The sequence below is a fragment of the Xenopus laevis genome, chromosome 6S, assembly GCF_017654675.1.
Source record: "Xenopus laevis strain J_2021 chromosome 6S, Xenopus_laevis_v10.1, whole genome shotgun sequence".
Taxonomy (NCBI): domain Eukaryota; kingdom Metazoa; phylum Chordata; class Amphibia; order Anura; family Pipidae; genus Xenopus; species Xenopus laevis.
The window spans coordinates 118,128,624-118,150,551 of NC_054382.1; the positions used below are offsets into that span (position 1 = coordinate 118,128,624).

The 21,928-nt window shown below is 41.1% G+C and overlaps 1 protein-coding gene and 1 long non-coding RNA gene across 2 annotated transcripts in view; one reads left to right on the top strand and one right to left on the bottom strand.

The window, feature by feature from the left end:
• Positions 1-318: 318 nt before the first annotated feature.
• LOC108695416 overlaps positions 319-21,928 on the bottom strand; it is a 37,771-nt gene continuing 16,161 nt past the window's right edge. Inside the window, exon 5 of the long non-coding RNA XR_005962319.1 lies at positions 319-924. This is a non-coding gene — a long non-coding RNA (uncharacterized LOC108695416). The remainder of the gene's footprint in view (positions 925-21,928) is intronic.
• cthrc1.S (collagen triple helix repeat containing 1 S homeolog) lies at positions 3,053-21,763 on the top strand. Its single transcript, XM_018223907.2, has 4 exons — positions 3,053-3,360; positions 17,412-17,633; positions 18,622-18,838; positions 21,093-21,763. Exons 1-4 carry the CDS (start codon positions 3,235-3,237, stop codon positions 21,233-21,235), a joined length of 708 nt encoding a protein of 235 aa, XP_018079396.1. The 5' UTR covers positions 3,053-3,234; the 3' UTR covers positions 21,236-21,763.

Genomic DNA, 21,928 nt, shown 5'->3' on the forward strand with positions numbered 1-21,928 from the left:
CCTTTGCTTAGCGAAAATGCGCAATGTAATATTCGCCAGCGACGAAGCAGTGCTAAACATTTGCAAAGGTGTCATTTTAAACAACACTTGCGTCTTATAATTACATTCCACCCTTAGTACTTTAGTTTCAAGAATATCAAACACTACAAATTCCTACTGCCACCCTAATTGGCCTTCAGTCTGGGACCCTAAAGGGGCCATATCGCCTTTCTTTACTAAAAAATAGCATTCACCCCCAAATCCTATTTTGCCTGATGATCAGGCTGTGCCTTTTCTTTCACTCACATATTCACAGTATGGGAAACATCTATGGGCACATTTATTATGTGGTATAAAAAAACGTCAGAATAGTTCGCCATACATGCCAGGCATGTAAAAATATATGTTGGTGTTTTCTTTCAGTAACTTCCGCCAGAACTTACTTACAAAGATCTGAAGTAGTGTAAAATTACAGCGGAAAATCTGGCGTTAGCATTGCGTAAAATAAAACACACTTATCAATATTATGGGGCCCTAAATTGAATTTGCTGTGGACTCCAGCGACATCTAGTTACTCCACTGATAAGAGGGTCACCTTATGTTGGGAATATTAAATACTGGAGCTCTGGACTCTTTTCATATCGAATATTGTAAGAACCCACCAAAGAAGCTGATTTTCAGGGGCCTCTTGAGACCACTCTACTGTATGTGCACGTTTGTGTCTTATCCTGTTTCTGGCCCCAGGACTTCCAATAAACAGACATCCTCCATTGATGTATTCGGCTGCCAGTTTGCTGCTTGAAAACAGATTGCTGAAGAGGGAATTGATGAAAGACAGATTTGGTGAGCTCCTGTTTGATGACACTACCCGACTCTTTCAACTCAGCATCTGGCCCCACTCATCTGCAGCACAGGCCTTGTGCACCTTAGGGTGTAGTGTAAACACTGCAACAAAAATGATAAAACAAGAATTGTTTATTCGAATTATGAGCTTTAACTCACAATAAAACAAATGTATTTTGGTGATGTAGCAAAATCAAAGGAATACATTGAAAATTCAAATACCTGCCCACATGAACACTTATTACTTTTAAAAAACATCATGATATATTGTAACATAATTTAACATAGTAGCACAGTAAGTTAGGTTGAACAAAAGACACACGTCCATCAAGCTCAACTTTTTGACTCTATTTTTACCTGCCTAACTGCCAGTTGATCCAGAGGAAGGCGAAAAACCCCATCCTACCCGTTCTTACAGCTATTTAAAGGGATACTGTCATGGGAAAACATGTTTTTTTGAAAACGCATCAGTTAATAGTGCTGCTCCAGCAGAATTCTGCATTGAAATCCATTTTTCAAAAGAGCAAACAGATTTTGGTATATTCAGTTTTGAAATCTGACATGGGGCTAGACATATTGTCAATTTCCCAGCTGCCTTCAGTCATGTGACTTGTGCTCTGATAAACTTCAATCACTCTTTACTGCTGTACTGCAAGTTGGAGTGATATCGCCCTCTCTCTTCCCCCCCCCCCCAGCAGCCTAACAACAGAACAATGGGAAGGTAACCAGATAGCAGCTCCCTAACACAAGATAACAGCTGCCTGGTAGATCTAAGAACAACACTAAATAGTAAAAGCCAAGTCCCACTGAGACACATTCAGTTACATTAAGTAGGAGAAATAACAGCCTGCCAGAAAGTAATTCCATCCTAAAGTGCAGACACAAGTCACATGACTGGGGCAGCTGGGAAACTGACAAAATGTCTAGCCCCATGTCAGATTTCAAAAATGAATATTGAATATTGAATAATTGTTTGCTCTTTTTAGAAATGGATTTCAGTGCAGAATTCTGCTGGAGCAGCAGTATTAACTGATGTGTTTTGGAAAAAACATGTTTTTCCATGACAGTATGCCTTTAATGTATCAGCCTCATTCAGGGAGAGAATTGCACATCTTCAATGTAAAAAAAACCCTTCCGAATATTTAGCTGGAACCTCCTTTCTTCGAATCGGAATGGGTGACCTCGTGTCAGCTGGAAAGACTTACTGGTAAATAATGAATTAGAGAGATTATTATATGTAAAAAACGTCATAAAAGGTTACCAGTAGTTTAGGGGGTTTGCAATTTTCTTTAAAGTTTGGAGTGATATTTCAAAAATGTCCCTACTACATGTATAGAAATATGTATCGTGATGATCCTGCCACCACCAGGATCGCATATAAATAAGGCTAAATGTTTTTTATTGTCCTTCCTTGCTATGTAGCAGTGTGTTGGGGAATCATAAATACATTATATGCTGGATTCTCAAAATACTTCTATAATGTACACGGTAGTAGTTGGCACACAACAAAAGTGGTCAATTAGATTTCCTCACCACTTGTCCAGTGGAAAGAAATTATTGACTCTACTACTGAAATTATTTATCCAGCGACAGGGCTTATCTCGCTCATAGAGATGCTTAGCCAGAATATGGTCTGTAATTTTAGTTTTTGTTTACTTGACCCCAACTTTGCAAAAATCAAGGGTCTTGGTTTTATGAAATAGGGGTTGCACATTGGGTCGTCACCTGGCCAGTAAGAATGATGCGGGATAAAAACATTGAAAGGCCAATAATTTTTTTACAGAATTTTTTTATTTGACCATAGCCCAATCTAGGAAGAAAAAAGGAAAATACACACTGACGTGGTACAAGTCCTTTATTTATTTAAAGAAGGTCAAGTAGATGAGTTTTATTTCAATATCATAACTCCCTGTCCAAGCTACTATGTATTCCAGTGATTGAAAGAACTTTACCATTACCTGTTGGGGTTGTTTCTCTATGATTTTCAGCTTTATTCTTTTAATGTGCAAATAATACCGTGCAGGGATGTAGATATGATCAGGCACAGGGAATCACAAACACAATCCAGACCTATTATGTCCCATGGACGGACGTGTTTTTACTGTTTATCAAACACACTTTGTCTCTCGCTCCCTGGAAGTTGCCTGTCCGATATTTTTTTTACCCTCTCCATTACTAATTGACAATACAGGGTTTGTTGCACCTCCAGACTCTCTCCAGCACATGTTTTGCTGTGGTGAGGAATTAAGATTCAGGGGCTGGACATTCCTCTATACCCCTGAGGCTGACCAGCAAGAGAGCAATTCAGCTAAACACTTCCATTCATTTGACTACTGCTATACTTCCAGTGGAGGCTGAGCTGGGAGCTTCATTTGATTTATTCTGCTATTGTCCCTTCTTCTCAGCATTAAGATGTATTTATTATGGACAAGCCTGGTGCTGTATTCAAGTCTGCTGCTTTCTACACACTCTCAGCCTGAGAACCAGAAGGTAAAGCAGAAAAGCCTGCACAAGAAGGACCTGGATATCATTGAAAGAGTGAGTTCTGCTTTCTTCTTATTTGCTTTGTGCAGGTTTAAAATCTGTAATCTGATTAAGGGGTTTCCATAATATGGAGCACGGCATCTTAAGGCTGTTAAAGTGGATTTAAGGATATTGGATATAGCTAACTTCAAGTACTGTATATGGTACAGTCATGGTTTTACTAATAAAAGCAAATCAGCCATTTGAGGTTTTCCAGATAGGGGGTCTATCCATTATTTGGATCCCCATACTATAAATCTACTGAAAGTTCTTAACATTGATTAAACCCAATAAAATGCTATTGCCTCCATAAAGGATTAATTATATCATAGTTGCGATCAAATACAATGTACAAGGAAATCATTTTTAAACATTTCAATTATTTGATTAATATGAAGTCTATGGGAGATGGCCCTCCCATAATTCGGAGCTTTCTGGATAACAGGTTTCCAGATCCCATATAATAATAAAATAATTCCTCCACTTAAACTGATAGTTGTGATAGATGATTCAGAGGAAATAAATACTGTATACCGTATATACTCGTGTATAAGCCGACCCGTGTATAAGCCGAGGTACCTAATTTACCTAAGAAAACTGGAAAAATGTATTGACTCGTGTATAAGCCTAGGGGCCCCATGTCAGATTTCAAAATGTGAATGTGACCCAGCCGCAACAATTGGGGCACACTGGGCAGGTACCTGTTACTGTCTGTGACTGACTGTGTCGCCGACCGGATTTCATGTTTGCTTCCCTCTGCCACCCCTATTTCATGTTTGCTTCCCTCTGCCACTTCCCCCCCCATCTGTCGCTCTCCCCACCCTGGCTGCTCTTCCCTCTGTCCTTCCCTCTGTCACCTCTGCTCTTCCCTCTGTCCTTCCCTCTGTCACCTCTGCTCTTCCCTCTGTCCTTCCCTCTGTCACCTCTGCCCCAGCCGGACTGCCTGTGACTGCCTGTGTCGCCGCCCGGAGCAGGTCCAGGAGCTCCGGGCGGCGCGTCCTTCCCTGCCGGCGTTCGCTTTCAAAATGGCGGCGCCCATGGCCGCCACGTGGGTAGCGGCCGGCGCCGCTACCCACGTGGCGGCCATGGGCGCCGCCATTTTGAAAGCGAACGCCGGCAGGGAAGGACGCGCCGCCCGGAGCTCCTGGACCTGCTCCGGGCGGCGACACAGGCAGTCACAGGCAGTCCGGCTGGGGCAGAGGTGACAGAGGGAAGGACAGAGGGAAGAGCAGAGGTATGACCCGCGTATAAGCCGAGTTTGAGTTTTTCAGCACATTTTGGGTGCTGAAAAACTCGGCTTATACGCGAGTATATACGGTATATATATATATATACAGAATACAGTCATGTGAAGAAGTTTGGGAACACCTCTCAGTCTGCATAATAATTTACTCCACTTTAAACAAAAAAGATAACAGTGGTATGTCTTTCATTTCCAAAGAAAATCTGATTACTAGGGTGTTTTCTGAACAAAGATTTTTAGTGAAGCAGCATTCAGTTGTATGAAATTAAATCAAATGTGAAAAACTGGCTGTGCAAAAATGAGGGTACCCTTGTAATTTTGCTAATTTGAATGCATGTAACTGCTCAATACTGATTACTGGCAACACCAAATTAGTTGGATTACCTTGTTAAGCCTTGAACTTCATAGGCAGGTGTGTCCAATCATGAGAAAGGGTATTTAAGGTGGCCAATTGCAAGTTGTGCTTCTGTTTGATTCTCCTCTGAAGAGTGACAGCATGGGATCCTCAAAGCAACTCTCAAAAAATCTGAAAACACAGATTGTTCAGTATCATGGTTTAGGGGAAGGCTACAAAAAGCTATCTCAGAGGTTTAAACTGTCAGTTTTAACTGTAAGGAATGTAATCAGGAAATGGAAGGCCACAGGCACAGTTGCTGTAAAACCCAGGTCTGGCAGGCCAAGAAAAATACAGGAGCGGCGGATTGTGAAAATGGTTACAGACAACCCAAAGATCAGCTCCAAATACCTACAAGAACATCTTGCTGCAGATGGTGTATCTGTACATCGTTCTACAATTCAACGCAATATGCACAAAGAACATCTGTATGGCAGGGTGATGAGAAAGAAGCCCTTTCTGCACTCACACCACAAACAGAGTCACTTGTTGTATGCAAAAGCTCATTTAGACAAGCCACAGTCATTTTGGAACAAAGTGCTTTGGATTTGGTCATATCAAAAAGTACTTTGCATGGTGGAAGAAGAACACCGCATTCCAAGAAAAACACCTGCTACCTACTGTCAAATTTGGTGGCGGTTCCATCATGCTGTGGGGCTGTGTGGCTAGTTCAGGGACTGGGGCCCTTTTTACAGTCATAGGTCGGATGAATTCAACCCAATATCAACAAATTCTTCAGGATAATGTTCAAGCATCAGTCACAAAGTTGAAGTTACGCAGGGATTGGATATTCCAACAAGACAATGACCCTTAACACACTTGAAAATCTATAAAGGCATTTATGCAGAGGGAGAAGTACAATATTCTGGAATGGCCGTCACAGTCCCCCCGACTTGAATATCATGGAAAATCTATGAGATGATTTGAAGCAGGCTGTCCATGCTCGGCAGCCATCAAATTTAACTGAAATGGAGAGATTATGTATGGACGAATGGTCAAAAATACCCCCATCCACAATCCAGACACTCATCAAAGGCTATAGGAGGCGTCTAGAGGCTGTTACATTTGCAAAAGGAGCTCAACTAAGTATTGATGCAATATCTCTGTTGGGGTGCCCACATTTATGCATCTAATTTTGTTATGATGTATATTGCATATTTTCTGTTAATCCAATAAACTTTATGTCACTGCTGAAATACTACTGTTTCCATAAGGCATGTTATATATTAAAAGGAAGTTGCTACTTTGAAAGCTCAGCCAATGATTAAAAAACTTCAAAGAATTAAGAGGGGTTCCCAAACATTTTCATATGACTGCATATACAGTATAGACCCAACCTATACACACTAAACAAAATTTTTTTATTACCACTGGGATGTCATCAGGGGCATAAGGAAATGAGGAGGTTACAGAAATGGGGGGGGGATGAATGGCTCAGTTTATAAAAGGGGAGAGCAATGGACTGACAGTTTCCCCTAACTGCAGGTAAATCAACCCAAACCTATTTGACCCTGCTTCCTCCACTAACCTAAAACTAGCAATGAGCCACATTCAAATATACATAAAAGTTGGGGAGCAACATAAGTATGCAAAAAGTTCCTGGGGTGCCAAATATGGACTGTGATTGCCTATTGGTAGCCCCTATGTGGAGTGGCAGTCCACAGGAGGCTCTGTTTGGCAGTACACATGGGTTTTACGTAACTATATCTTGCCTCCAAGCCAGGAATTCAAAAATAATCACCTGCTTTCGGGTCACTGGGAGCAACAACCAAGGGTTCAGCAAGCAACCTGTTGTTCACGAGCCAATTGTTGGGGATCACTGCCCTAGAGGATCTATAAGTACTCTTCATTTACCTCTATAAAGAAACCATTGCAGAATTTAAAGGACAGGGAAAGACTAATCTTCTGGGGGGGGCAAAATACACCAGGCGTACAAATAAGATTGCCACCTGTCCAATTTTGACCTGGGCAGCCTGGTATTTTCACATGACATGACATTGATTGACATGACGATTGACCAATCGCTGATCGATGTGTCATAGTCCCACCCCATGTTGTCACAGACACCCCCACCTATGTCACTGCCCCGCCCCCTGACATCACAGCCACCTGCCCGCTCTACACAGTTGCAAAAGGTGGCAACACTACCTACAAACACGGCCTGATTAGAAAAGCAGCCTGAACTCAGTTATATATATATATATATAACTCAATATATTAGGCAGCCTAGCAGGTATTTTAATACACTTCAAGAGACTTATTTTTTTACTATTTTGTGAATAGACTATTCATATTTAGCAAATATACACATTGAACAATATACAAATATACTGCAACACCATCTGATGTTTTAATAAGAGATGTTCAGCTGCAGCACTCAAGTTGCGGTTGTACTGTAACTCCCACAATCCCAACAAGGGCTGTTCAGGGAATGCAGAGCACTTTTTTTTTTAATTTAAATAATATTTAGTCTATAAAAGAGTTTTAAAACATATACATTTCTGGGCACATAAATCTAGGCCATGTAACATACAATCAGTCCTTTTTGAGAGCTAAAAGGAACAACATCCTATTTCATCTCTCCAGACATTTGTTTGTAAATTATATCTTTTAAACATTCCTATCCTGTGATTACAGTATATATATAAATACAGAGGGACTGCAACGTGTCCATTGTACCTCCTGCCAAAATATATCCAGATACTGCCCTCATTTGTACATTTACACACGCGCACAGCTAAACTGCTGTTCTGTAAGAATTCCTACATTAAAGGGCATGTAAAGGCAAAAAAATAAAATCCCATTTTTACTTTCTTTAATGAAAAAGAAACCTATCTCCAATATACTTTAGTTAAAAAATGTGTATCGTTTTTATAAGAAACCTGACTGTATGCAGTGAAATTCTCCCTTCATTTACTGCTGTGGATAGGAATTGTCAGGTGGTCCCTAACTGCTGAGCAGGGAAACAATCATACTTATGAACAGCAGGGGGAGCCCCCACCTTACTTCCCAGCCATGCAGAACTCAAGCATCTTTGTTTGTTTCCCTGTAGAGCAGTCGGCGACTGTGTAAAGATTTGTATTGGATTTTATTTTTACTGTTTCCAACTTCAGCTGCAGGTACAAAGATAATGGAGTCAGATTTAAACAGAAAAACTGGGATTCCATTTGGAAGATTATTTTGCTGCAGGCACTGGTACTGCAGAGTTAGAGGCATGTATCTCTTGTTAATCTAGCCCATCAGTGCTACTTCAAAATTATTATTACAGGTATTACAGCTTTTATGGATGTGTATCATAACTGGACAACATAACTAAAAATAGACCAAACATTAGTAAAGTACAGGCACTCCTGGTATAGAGCAACTGCAGCATATTCACATCTATCACTACACCATGCATTGGTTGACCTGGTACCTCAGCAGAGGAAATAAAATGTCGTATATACAAAAATTGTTTTAAAAACTGATTTGCCTGACTTTATTGCCTCTTTCCTGCTTTCAAATGAGGAATCAACGACTACGGCAGCCCAAAAACTATTTCTCACTGAGGCTAGAATTTTATTGTTAATTTGTATTACCGTATATACTCGAGTATAAGCCGTCCCGAGTATAAGCCGAGGTACCTAATTTTACCTCCAAAAACTGGGAAAGCTTATTGACTCGAGTATAAGCCGAGTATAAGCCATGGGTGAGAAATGCAGCAGCTTCTGGTAAGTTTCAATCAAAAAATTTAGGGTTTCTGCTCCCATTGGAGGTGCTGGCGTCTCATTTTTGGACGCCGACGACCATTCTTGGATGCCGGCGACTATTCTTAGAGGCCAGCGACTATTAGACGCCGGCGACCGCTTTTGCGCTTGACCCGAGTATAAGCCGAGGTAGAGTTTTTCAGCATATTTTGGGGGCTGAAAAACTCGGCTTATACTCGAGTATATAAGGTATTTATCTTTCTATTCAGGCCCTTCTCCTAATTATCTCCCAGCTTCTCATCTAGACCACTGGCAGTTTGCTAGGGTAAAGTGGAACCTAGCAACCTGAAAGCTGCTGAAATTCCAAATGGTAGTGCTGATGAACAAAAAAAGTAATTCCAAAAATAACAACAAAACAATGGAGACCAGTTGCAAATGGTCTCAGATTGTCACTGCCTAAATTATACTAGAAGTTCATGTAAAAGTGAAATATCCCTTTAAAGTGCTTCCATAAAGACGAGTTACACGAGACACGTGTTGCTGGATGGAGGGACAGAGAGCATCAAGAGATACTGGAAAACACAGGGTCATTTATCAATACTAGGCAAATGTGCCCATGGGCAGTTAACCAATCAATTAATTGCATTCATTATTCTACCTGCAGCTGCCTAAAAACGCCCTGATTGGTTGCTATGGGTTACTGCCTGGGGCAAATTTGCCCAGTGTTGATAAATGAGCCCCAACTGTGTCCTTAAAGGAGAAGGAAAGCTACGGAGGCATTTTATTGGCAATAGATTAGCTGCAATAGTGCAAGCTAGAATGCTATATTTATTCTGTAGAATGTTTTACCATACCTGAGTAAAAAGCTCTAGAAACTCTCTGTTTGTTTAGGATAGGAGCTGCAGTATTAACATGGTGTGACATCACTTCCTGCCTGAGTCTCTCCCTGCTCTGGGCTCAGATTACAGCAGAGAAGGGAGGGGGGGAGGAGAGGAGCAAACTGAGCATGCTCTTGCCCAGGGCAATGAGGTTTAAGCTGAAGGCAGGAAGTCTGATACAGAAGCCCATGTGTACACAATAGAAGGAAAGAAATGCAGTGTTTCTTTCGACAGGGGACTCAGAGCAGCATTACTTTGGGGGTTTACTGGTATATTTAGATGGACCTTTCTGATAAGGCTTACTTAGTTTTAACCTTTCCTTCTCCTTTAACCAACCATCTGCCTGGCCTACAGTATATGGAACCCACTATAGCTACAGAGGAACCACTAAACCCTCTGATGCCCTGAGTTCATAACTGAATACTCCAATGGTCCTCCGGAGGATTCTTTTGGCCTCCAGTCTACTCAAACAGACTTCTTTGTATGGTATTATAATTTTAATATAATTTGGCACTGGAACAGGGGGTATTACAAATAATCAGCCCACTAAATGGAAAGTTGGAGGCAATGTCAGTGGTGATTTAAAAAATTTACTAGGGGTCATGTACTTACTGCAGACACAGGGTGCAAATAGCAACCCAATTACCCCATTGCACCGGGAATCTATCTACCTATAGATGACCAAACATGGAGTAGCTTCAGTTTCCCTGTTTAGTTCAAGAAATAACAAAAAACATAGATTTTTTGTGATTAAAACAGTAGGCACAAAGGATGTTCAGCATAAGCTGTATTTATTGCACTCATGTTGAAAAGGCGGTATACTGCTCCTTTAATACCAGGAGCACTGGGGTCTTGTTGAACTAGATATTTTGTGCACATTTGTACAGGCTGAGTGGAACAGAGGTGTTTTTCTAATAACAAAACCCTTCATTTAGAGAGACACTTCAGCTCCACTCACACAGCCCTGTATAAAAGTCACGGAAGCATCTAATAATAAGTGCTGTGAGTGTCTATGGAATCTGCCTTGTTATTGTTTGCCTGGGCTCCCTGAACATTCCAAGGTGCTGATTCAGGGCCAGAGTGATGACATATACTTTTTGGTAATTACGCTTCAACATACAGTAAAGGTGGCCATAGACGTAGAGATCTGCTCGTTGCCAATTTCACCAAACGAGCGGATCTCTCCCCAATATGCCCACATTGAAGTGGGCAATACCGGGCTGATCCGATTGTGGGCCCTAGGGCCCAACGATCAGATCATAACAGATCCAATACTGGCAGTCAGGTCGCGGGACTGCATACATGCTCGCGCCCGGGGAAGCCCGTCGGATGGCCCCACACACGGGCTAATAAGCTGCCGACTTGGTCTGTCAGCAGATTTTATTGGCCCGTGTATGGGGGCTTTTAGCTGCATTTCTTCAGGAAATAATTGGCTCCTGCCAATCATCTTATGTGGCCCCATTTGTCAAGGTATTTTTATTATCATCATCTCTTACTCCATCAGCATCGAGCTGGGTCCGGGCCCACCGGGGCTGCAGCATGGGGGCCACACTCCACCCCCCGGGCCCCCTCCACCACCCCTATGGTCTATGTCTATTAAGGTATGAGGAGCAGTCCATTTAATTTTGTAACCCTGGTAAAAGCATTTGGTAGTAGTTGTAAATGTTCGGCCATGCCATTCGCCAATATATAATTCCCTGTTTTATTACACTAAGGAAGAACTTGCCAATTAAGTTTTAGAAACTTTGAATCTTTTTCTGGCTGTTCAGTGCAGGAGATCAAAGAGAAAGTCGGGGCATTTCAGTAACAATCCGGGAGTGCGGGTTGAGCTCAGTGTGAGCTCTTGTGGGCCCCGCCGGGCCCAGAACCGCTACTTAGTTGGGCGGTGCGACCACACTTTGTCGGGGGTCACGGTAGAATAGAAGATCTGCGCGTGTGCGCACAAACGCGGTGCCGCGCTCATGCGAACTAGCCCAATGAAGCACACCGGGAGTCAGCGGGGGCCGGAGCGGGGCCTTGGGGCAGTAGCCCCAGTGGGCCCCAAGCCCCCCAGTCCGACCCTGGTTGAGCTGTCAAAATCCGGACTGTCTCGCGAAAAATGGGACAATTGGGAGGTATGATATTGGACTGTGTGCCCTGGGGTCCTGCCCTTGTGCATCTGGAACGTAGAATCACTATTGTCTAATGGAAACAGAAAATTGCAATGGCCCAGCCCTAAACCCTGGGCATTAGTAAAGGGACCAGGGCAGCTGTTAACAGCTTTACAAAAAATTGTGTTTGTTGGGCATTTTACAGATACAATACATTGCAACTACACATGTCTCAGTGGTTTTAGTATAAAAGAATTAACAACTTTAGACTAAAGCAACTGCCAGATCAAAATACACGGATCCCTTGAGCTTAATTCTCATGCACTTAATTAAGTAGTAGCCACAATGAAAGTTTGATTCTAATACTTTCTGTAAGGCATTTTAACACATGCAAATTTCCACACATTTTTGTGCATTGTGCTCCACTGCCCAAGGGCTCTTACAGACGAGCATTTGAAGCTGCGCTCCCCTTCATTCCGTTTTTTTGCGTTCAGCCGCAGGGGAGCACAGGAGTAGACGCATTCAGTTTTTTTCAATGGGGCTGTACTCACACAGGAGCATGTAGACGCCGAACGCAAGTTGAGATGCAACATGCTGCATTTTTCCTGCGTTCAGCGCCTACATGCACCTGTGTGAGTACAGCCCCATTGAAAAAAAATGAATGCGTCTACTCCTGCGCTCCCCTGTGGCTGAACGAATAAAAACAAAACGATGGGGAGCGCAGCTTCAAACGCTCGTCTGTAAGAGCCCTAAAGGTGAAATTTTAGTTGAATCTGGGATGAGGCTGGGGCAACTTGGCATCTAAAATAAGAAATTACTATTATTGTTACGTGTATTCATAATGCACAATAATAAGCTGCACTGTTGATTCAGTCTCTGCAAATCTTCTGGCACCACTTTAACATACTTTTCACGTTAAGTTTAAAATTCACTCCTCCTTCCATTAAAGACAGCTTATTCCTCTGCATGTGATTTGTGTTTTCAACATGACAAAGGGAGGGAGTTCACTAATGGGCAAATTTTCGCCAGAAAACACTCCACCAATAGTGATGGGTGAATAAATTTGCCAGATGCGAATTTGCACGTTTTGCTCCGGCAAATAAATTCACAAAACTTTCGTGTTTTGCAGTGAAATTCAGTTTCAGCTGGAGAGGTTTTCTTTCCTTGTTAGCTTCCACCGTAGTTACATCACTGCTTCAACCCTTAATTTTGTAATGTCTCGTTGAAGAATTCCCAGCACCACAACCCCACCATATGTGGATGTTCTCATGTCTGACATCAATGGCAGGGATGGACTGGGGGCCCCCTCCGAACCCCCGCCCCCCTTCTGTGATGCACCACTCGTCCTGCATTCTCGAACGCAATACACATGTGTCGAACGGCACTGCGTGGAGCCGAAGATTTTTTTTTTGTACAATCGGGAGAGGGCGGTCGGGAGATTTATCATACACTGTCCCTTTAAGAACTCAAATTCGACTATTCGCCACCTAAAACCTGCCGAATTGCTGTTTTAGTCAATGGAAGACGTCCTGGGATCAATTCGGAGTTGTTTGCAGCCTTCCTGACATTCAAGTTTTTTTCAGAGTTTTTGGATTGATCCTATTCACCTGAGTTTTGAAAATTTTTTTTTTTTTAATACATTTCGATTGGTTGAATTTAGAGTTCATGGGAGTTTATGTGAGTTTTTAAAAACTCACATGAACTCGTAATTCGACCTTTGATAAATGTGCCGCTTTATGTGTACATGGAAGAGCCTTTTGCAGGGTTGAGCATTGGCTGAATACACTCTCCTAGAATTGGATTAGCCTGTGAGTGCAGGAATGACTGCCAATCATAACACAGCTGCACATTTAAATCAAGCATTGAAACCACAGAGAATAGAGCTGATGACATCCTCTGTCTGTTCTAAAATACACAGGGCATGGAAAATACCAAAGCATTTAAACATAAATTCAAATATCTCTATATTTGGTATTATATGTAATATCGGTTTCCTTTATGCATTAAAAATAGAAAAGACATGAATCAGACTCCAGGTTGGAGCTAAAGCCAACATAATCATGGCTTGAAGGATCCATGGCATTTCCAGTGGTGCTGTATTAAAGGAATACTATACCCCAGAATGAATACTTGAGCAACAGATAGTTTATATCATATCAAGTGGCCTAATAAAAAATCTTCCCAGACTGGAATATATATCAATAAATATTACCCTTTTACATCTTTTCCCTTGAGCCACCATTTTGTGACGGTCTGTGTGCTGCCTCAGAGATCACCTGACCAGAAATACTGCAGCTCTAACTGTAACAGGAAGAAGTGTGGAAGCAAAAGAGAGAACTCTGTCTGTTAATTGGCTCATGTGACCTAACATAATTGTGGGCCCTTGGTTTGCTTGTGTGCACTGTGAAGTGTAGGATCCTCAGGGGTGGCCCTTATAACTAAAAATGGCAGTTTTCTGTTTACGATTACCCAATGGCACATACTACTCGAAAAAGCCTCGAAAAATAGATTTTTATGAAAAGGGTTTATTCAGATGAAGCAGAGTTTACATATGAGCTGTTGTATGCATTATATTTTTATAGAGATCTACATTGTTTGGGGGTATTGTTTTCCTTTAAAGGAGAATAAAGGTACAGGTATGGGATCAGTTATCCAGAAACCCGTTAACCAGAAAGCTCAGAATTACGGAAAGGCCGTCTCCCACAGACTCTATTTTATCCAAATAATCCAAATTTTTAAAAATGATTTCCTTTTTCCTCTATAATAATAAAACAGTAGCTTGTACTTGATCCAAACTAATATATAATTAATCCTATTGGAAGCGAAACCAGACTATAGGGTTTATTTAATGTTTAAATTATTTTTATCCTTTGATAAATATCAATACAACTAGGAATTCTGCCTTCGAAATAACAAGGCCAGACTTTGTAGGATCTTCAGTATTTATACTGGCACTAAATAGGCCTATGGGGATTAAAGCCAAGCCAAGGAAAAACTGTGGCAAAGCGGACTGGCCTGTGCTTTCTAATAGGTTTTAATTCATATGACGCTGTACAGTTAAATCTGTTTTATATGTATAGGGACACTTTAAATTAGCCTTTTAGTTGCTGCCATTTGTATATAAGATGTACTTCCCATGTAGTATGTAAATGTTACTTACATGCTTGAAGTAGTGGCTTCTGGGGGTGGATTTAAAGGGAATGCTTATTCTAGTTTTGACATTTGGTATGGTGTTGACATTGATAGGGTGAGAACATTTACAGCCGCTGAACTAAAAGGAAAAATAACTCTACCCTCCTCATATAGCCTAAGGTACTCCTCAAAGTCAGTGTACATGTTCAGGGGAGAATTGCTTGGAACCCCCCCCCCCCCCCCCGGGGTTGGACTGGGCTGGTGGGACACCAGAAGAAAACCCTGTAGACCCCGGCACTTGTGGGCCCCACTGGCCCAGACCTGCTCCCTGCCCAAATCTGCCAGTGTTTCCCTTAACCCCCCCTCTCCTGCCTGATCTCTGGAAAAAGTAAGGTAGTAGCGTGCGGGGCGGCAAGCATGGAGGCAGGGGCCCAGAGGGAGCTTTGCAACAGGGGTGCAGAGGGGGTCCCCTGAGACGGCAGCCCAGTGGGCCCCAGGCCCTGAACCACCTATTATTCAGCTATTAAAAAAACAACAAGTCCCTCACGCTTGCTCTTTCACTCACAGAACTCCTTTTAGTGTGACACAACTTTGCTTATTATGCCCTATGGTTATCTATGATCATTTCTGGAAAACAAGTACTGTACCAGTGAGCTCAGTTGTGGTAGCAGGGTGCAAAGTTAAAAAAACACGGTGGTTCGTACTTAGTTTTTACAATTTGAAGCCTACCCTATGAGTTATAAATGGCTCCTTATAGCTTATAGACATTTAGGGGGTTAGCTACTAAAACTTGACTTTTTCTCACATTATTAAAAAAAAAAAAAATTAGGCAAAACTCCCGAACCCCTTAATTTACCAATAACTATTCTTGAAAAAAAATCAGTGTGACAAAAAGTTACGCCAAAATCATGCAACTTTTTCTACTTGACACTAAAATCGTGCAACTTTTTCGAACTGATGCGCAACGACCTCGACATTTGTCAAGTTTTTGAGTGAAAACCAGCATTAAAACACCCAAAAATAGTGAAGGCAAAAATATCTTCAAAGGTCAGAAGCTGGGCTGAAATGAGGGCAATGATGGTGTGAGCAGGACAGGTGGTCCCTCTGCATGGAAGTATGCTAAAGTTCTTATCAGGGTAGCATAGGGAACAATTCTTCAGAGCATCATAATGACATAATCAGAAGAGCCTCCAATGTCTACCCACCTACACCTTACTGTGCCAGTGGCACCTCAGAGAAATAGACTGGAAGGGGTGGAACTGAAGCGTTTTTTGGCCTTTTTTATGAATATTTAACCTTATGGATCCTACCAAGAATAAAAAAGATTTCCTCTATTTTATTGTACTAAAAAGCTATTAGTGCAGTTTGAAAATGATAGTATGTGTCCCTTCTAAATACTTGGAGGTCAGTGTCTGTCCTAGCACGTCTATCAGTCTATTCCCAAGGAAACACATTTGTACCAGGTAGATTCATTGCTATTCTTTCATTGTGGAACTAGCATAAGCAGTACATATGTCATGTCGGGAGATTAGTCGCCCAGCAACGATCTCCCCGAACTATCTTCCCGCTGGCTAGAATGTAAATTGCCGGCGGGATAACACTCGGAATGCTTCGTTCTCCAAAGTCTTCAGGCGACTTCGGAAAGCCAAAGTGATCCGAGTGCCATCCCACCGGCAATTTACATCTTGCTGAGTGCCATCCCGCTGGGCGACTAATCTCCCGAAATAGCAGCGTGGGTCTCTGCCCTAAGCGGAGATGGATATCATTTACATTAGGTAACAAAAAACAAATTTGACTTAGGAAACGGACAGCTCTTTTAGAAATTCCGAAGAGGTGAAAAAAAGTGTTGTAGCTGAAACACTAGCTAATGGTACTCACCTAAATTGCACTACATGGCAAAATTTAGTTATTGGTGCCAATTAACAGATCACAATTAGCATCTGATTGCCATAGATGGAGTCAGGAAGAAGTTTTATCTTTTTCCCAATGGATGCACACTGGAGTCGTAATAGGTGTCCTCTCTAGCTATTGTCTTTCTTTCTCATACTTCTTCTTTTCAGCAGTTGTATAATTGACAATAGGCTCAACATTATAGACTGGTGCCTCTTTTCCCCTATCTTTATTACATTACAACCCCTTTCATCTTTTATTTGACCCAATTATGGGGTCTTTTATGTGTTTTACTATTGGCAATTACACATACTTGACAAAAAAGGAATGGGTGCAAATAAAATAACTACCCCCAACTTGCACAAAGACAGATAATATGGTGCATGAGTGTTTTATTACTTTCACGTTAGAATAATTTGGATTCAGCCTGATGGTTCATCCATATGTCACTAAATGGAACATTTTAGATCTGTATTTCTCACACCCTACTGCAGTTGTGCTTCCATGTTCAGAGACATTCACTTTTGTTTGAGAGGAGAATTCAGGGTAGATTTACTAACCAATGTATTGTATGTGAATATTTCTGCTTGTATTTTACTACTTTTTCATTACTTATGAAAATAGATTTGTATATATGTAATATTATTTTTCCTAAGAACCCTTGTTTAATAGAATGAACTACTGGGACTTGATACTATTGTGCGCCATCTTTAATACATTTTGATGAATGTTCGTCACGTGATTTCTTTGCAGTATAATGGGATGTGTGTTCAAGGCGCTATGGGCCCTTCTGGCCGAGATGGAACTCCTGGTGTGAATGGGATTCCTGGGACTCCTGGAATTCCCGGCCGTGATGGAGCAAAAGGAGAGAAAGGGGAATGCATGAGGGAGAGCCTGGAAGAGTCCTGGACTCCAAACTTCAAGCAATGCGCCTGGAGTGCATTGAATTATGGCATAGACCTCGGGAAAATTGCAGTAGGTAGCTCTGTGCGTTTAGGGGCATTTTTACTAAGGGGCAAAAGGTTTGGCTTGGTTTGGGTAATGAGAGTCGCAATGGACGCCTTACCGCCGGCTAAAATGTAAATTGCCGGCAGGATGGCACTCGTGAGGCAACTTTGGAAAACTAATCACGCCGAGTGCCATCCTGCGGGGGATTTAAATTTTAGCCAGCAGGAAGGCAAGGGAGACAGTTCAGGGAAATTAGTCGCCCAGAAGAAAAGAAGATTTGCCGCTGGGCAACTAATCTTCCTGAATCTGCCTGTGTGCCCTTAAAATGTTGAATATTTTCTTATACGGATTGATTTATTCTAATCATATGATCCTAGTTCAGTCTCACCCACAGTCTCACCCAAAAAATATAAATTTTCATAAATCCCTCTGTTCTCCTATATGACACAGCACACTGAATATCTGCTTGCACAAGGGCATTGAGTAGATAAGGAAACAAAAGCAGATGATTATAGTGCCCCTTTAAATTTATTTCCCACTGCCTGTAAAACAATTATCAGTGATTTAGATAATCTTTATGACAGCTAGAATTCAATCATTAGTAGGTTAAGTCAAATAATTAAATATAGTATGGATTTGAATTTTCTCCTGCAGAATAGGTAATAAGTGTTAAAGGACAAGGAAACATAAAGTCCCTACATTAGAGCAGTGGTTGCCAAAATGTGGTTCTGGCCCACCTAGTGGAAATGGGAGCTCAGACTTAAAGACATTTAGGTTGAGACTTGGGAAAAATGCTTATTTGCTCTTCTACAGACACCTGAAAGCCCACCTCGAATTAGGGTGAGGTTTTTGGTTTGAAGAACCATCAGGGAAAATTGGTTCCTGCAGTTGGTTGAACCACTGTTGAGTAGTGAGAACGTGTTAACTTGCTTGCTTTTTTATATATGAAGCATTCAACTGCTATTTAAAAATTTTTTCTTAAAAAAAAATAACATCATGTCTTTCTTTGCCCAAGGAATGTACATTTACCAAAATGCGATCCCACAGTGCACTGCGGGTGGTGTTCAGTGGATCCCTTCGGCTCAAGTGTAAAACGGCCTGCTGCCAGCGGTGGTACTTCACTTTTAATGGAGCGGAATGCTCTGGGCCTCTTCCCATCGAGGCCATTATTTACTTAGACCAAGGAAGTGCAGAATTTAACTCCACAATTAACATTCATCGAACATCAACTGGTATGTATTGAACAAACCAAATGGACCTAGTGCCAGATCTCCTCATGCCATTTGGCCATTACTAGCCTCACTGCACTTCATTGAGATGTTCCTATTTCTCATTATTTTAACTTATACATATGCCCTTTCCCATTTCTTTTCATTTATTGTTTCCTCTGTTCATCTTCTTCCTCTTTGTTTTGCCCTATTTTTATTCTATTCCCTAGAGGCTCCCAAAGGGGCTGGCTCCCCACTATGAGGGCTGAAAGCAATTGATAAGAGCCAGCTGATCACCATTTAGGGTGAAATTTGGGGGTCAGTTCGTATATCACATGTGAAAGGCCAGTTATGCTTATCTGTGTTAAAGGGGAACTATCGGGAAAATGAAAATGTAATATAAGCTTTATCATACTGAAATAAGAAACTTTCTAAATACAATTCTGTACTGTTTTTGAAATAATCTGAAATATCGTCACTATTCCTCTCATCTGTTTCTCTTCATTCTGTCTTCATGCAGGAGTTGGGTGTCAGATATTCATTGACCGTTAGATCCCATATATCTTATAGGGGGGCTCCTTTTGCCTCCCCTATAAGATATATTGTATCTAACGGTCAATGAATATCTGACACCCAACTGCTGCATGAAGACAGAGTGAAAAGAGAGGGGTAGTGAAGATATTTTTTAATGGATTGTATTTAGGAAGTTTCTTATTTCAGTATGTTGAAGCTTATATTAAATTTTCATTTTCGCGATAATTCCCTATAAGGAATTATTTGGTGCCTTTAGTATCCTTTCAGCTCTAGCAGGTTAACAGACAAACCCTATTTATGAGGTATCAGGGGGGGGCAACAACAAATTTCAGTTAAAAAAGTGTGCTTAAAGGGCATGTAAAGTCTAAAATAGAATAAGGTTAGAAATGCTGTATTTTGTATACTAAATATAAACATGAACTTACTGCACCACAAGTCTAATCAAACAAATAATTTATGCTTTCAAAGTTGGCTACAGGGGGTTACCATCTTGTAACTTTGTTATACATCTTTGCAAGACTAAGACTGTGCACATGCTCAGTGTGGTCTGGGCTGCTTAGGGATCGTCATAAACAAAGCTGCTTGAGTTCTGCATGGCTGGGAAGTAAGGCGGGGGCTCCCCCTGCTGTTCATAAGTATGATTGTTTCCCTGCTCAGCAGTTAGGGACCATCTGACAATTCCTATACACAGCAATAAATGAAGGGAGAATTTCACTGCATACAGTCAGGTTTCTTATAAAATCGGTACACATTTTTTAATTAAAATATTGGAGATAAGTTTCTTTTTCATTAAATATGGGATTTAATTTTTTTGACTTTACATGCCCTTTAAACCCAAAGTACTTATACATTTTCTGGTGGATATAGTAATTGACCTAAGCAGACTGAAAATGTTAATATTGCAGTGTAAATGTTGTTATTGCTTGAAGGTGAAATAGGAATTTTGGGCACAAGATAAAAACTTTTAATCAAAGTTTTTTATTTAATACATTGTACATTGGCACAAACTCTACTTTCTATCCATATACCTTACTTGGCCATTATTGTATGGACTGAAGAGCTAGATAGTCCTGTGCCCTGGACGAGTTAAAAAGTGTGGAGCTCCCATACTGATGAAATAGTCAATACACATTGCATGAGGCTACCAGTTCCAGTATATGAATCAAGCCCTCTTTCCCTGTACTCTCCTGTTGCATCTGCCCGGTGTTGGTTAGAGAGGTCGGCACCTCTCCCAATATTTATTAGCGCCAAGTGATGTTTTGGAGTGGACCCATGTCTGACAAAGCCCCTGAAACGTTACATCACTTGACACTAATAAATGTGCAGGGGTTCGCCCCGCTTCACATTTCTAAGTAGTCTAAGAAATCTATCACTACTCTGAGCATGATTTTTAGGGATATTTTTCTTAAAACTACATAATGTGATTCATCAACTCTTTGAAAGTCTCCGCACAAGATTTTTACTATAAAAGAGCCTTCCAGAACTGCATCTCCACTTTCTGATCCCATAACCAACAATACAGATTATGAGAAGATTAAAAATTAAGGTGAAGATAAAATGAAGATCATCACTAAAGTAACAAGTGCATGCCAATGGGCCCATATGATCTGTCTCATATGTATTTGTGTAAATGTAGACATTCTGGTGACAACTTGCTGGTAAAATTGCAGTAGATCAGTTCTAATACAAAGCAGTGTGGAACTGGGATATGCTGCTGAATACCATTTTGCATTTTTATTTCTAGTGGAGGGTCTGTGTGAAGGAATCAGCGCCGGACTGGTGGATGTTGCCGTCTGGGTGGGGACCTGTTCAGACTATCCTAGAGGAGATGCTTCTACTGGGTGGAACTCTGTGTCACGGATCATCATAGAGGAGTTACCAAAATAAATCTCCCCCCCCCCAGCATAACACAAACAACAAACTGTATAAATAAAAATGTTCAGATAAACTGAAAAAAATGAAGTTTTATAGATACTGTATAAACAAATGAGTGGTGCTTTTTAGGAGTGTTTTAATGCAAAAGTAACCTGTTCATTATATTACCAGTTAATCTATCATGTATTTTCACTTACTTAGGCAGATGTGTTCTCCATAGACCTCAGCAACAAACATATGCATTTGTTTGTGCATGTAGTAAGCTATTCTCTTATACTGTATCTTTAAATTCAGGGGGGATAGAGGAGAAACCTTTTTTTTCAGTGCATTTTATAATAAAACGCCATGTATGAGGCGTACAGTAGGCCGGGTTGTACATCTGAGAGCTGGCTTTGTTAAGGTTGCTGGACAATTAAAACTGAGATACTTGGCTCCTACAGGTTTTAGCAAATTAGAAGAATACACCAGTACTGTGTCATTAATTATTGTGATCACTTTGTTAGTTTCATTTTTTTAAAGAAATAAAAGTAAGACATTTGGTATTTTGCTCTTTTTTTTCGGTGGGAAAATAACTACAGGTATGGCATCTGTAATCCAGAATATTCGGGACCTGGGGTTTTCCAGATAACCGATCTTTCTGTAATTTGGATCTTCATACCTTAAGTGTACTAGAAAGTCATGTAAACATTAAATAAACCCAATAGG

Excerpts from the sequence above, each read along its gene's own strand:
- cthrc1.S (XM_018223907.2), top strand. The coding sequence starts at position 3,235 with ATGTATTTATTATGGACAAGCCTGGTGCTGTATTCAAGTCTGCTGCTT. Across the intron at positions 3,361-17,411 it reads ACCTGGATATCATTGAAAGA|TATAATGGGATGTGTGTTCA; the intron begins GTGAGTTCTGCT and ends ATTTCTTTGCAG. Across the intron at positions 17,634-18,621 it reads TAGACCTCGGGAAAATTGCA|GAATGTACATTTACCAAAAT; the intron begins GTAGGTAGCTCT and ends TCTTTGCCCAAG.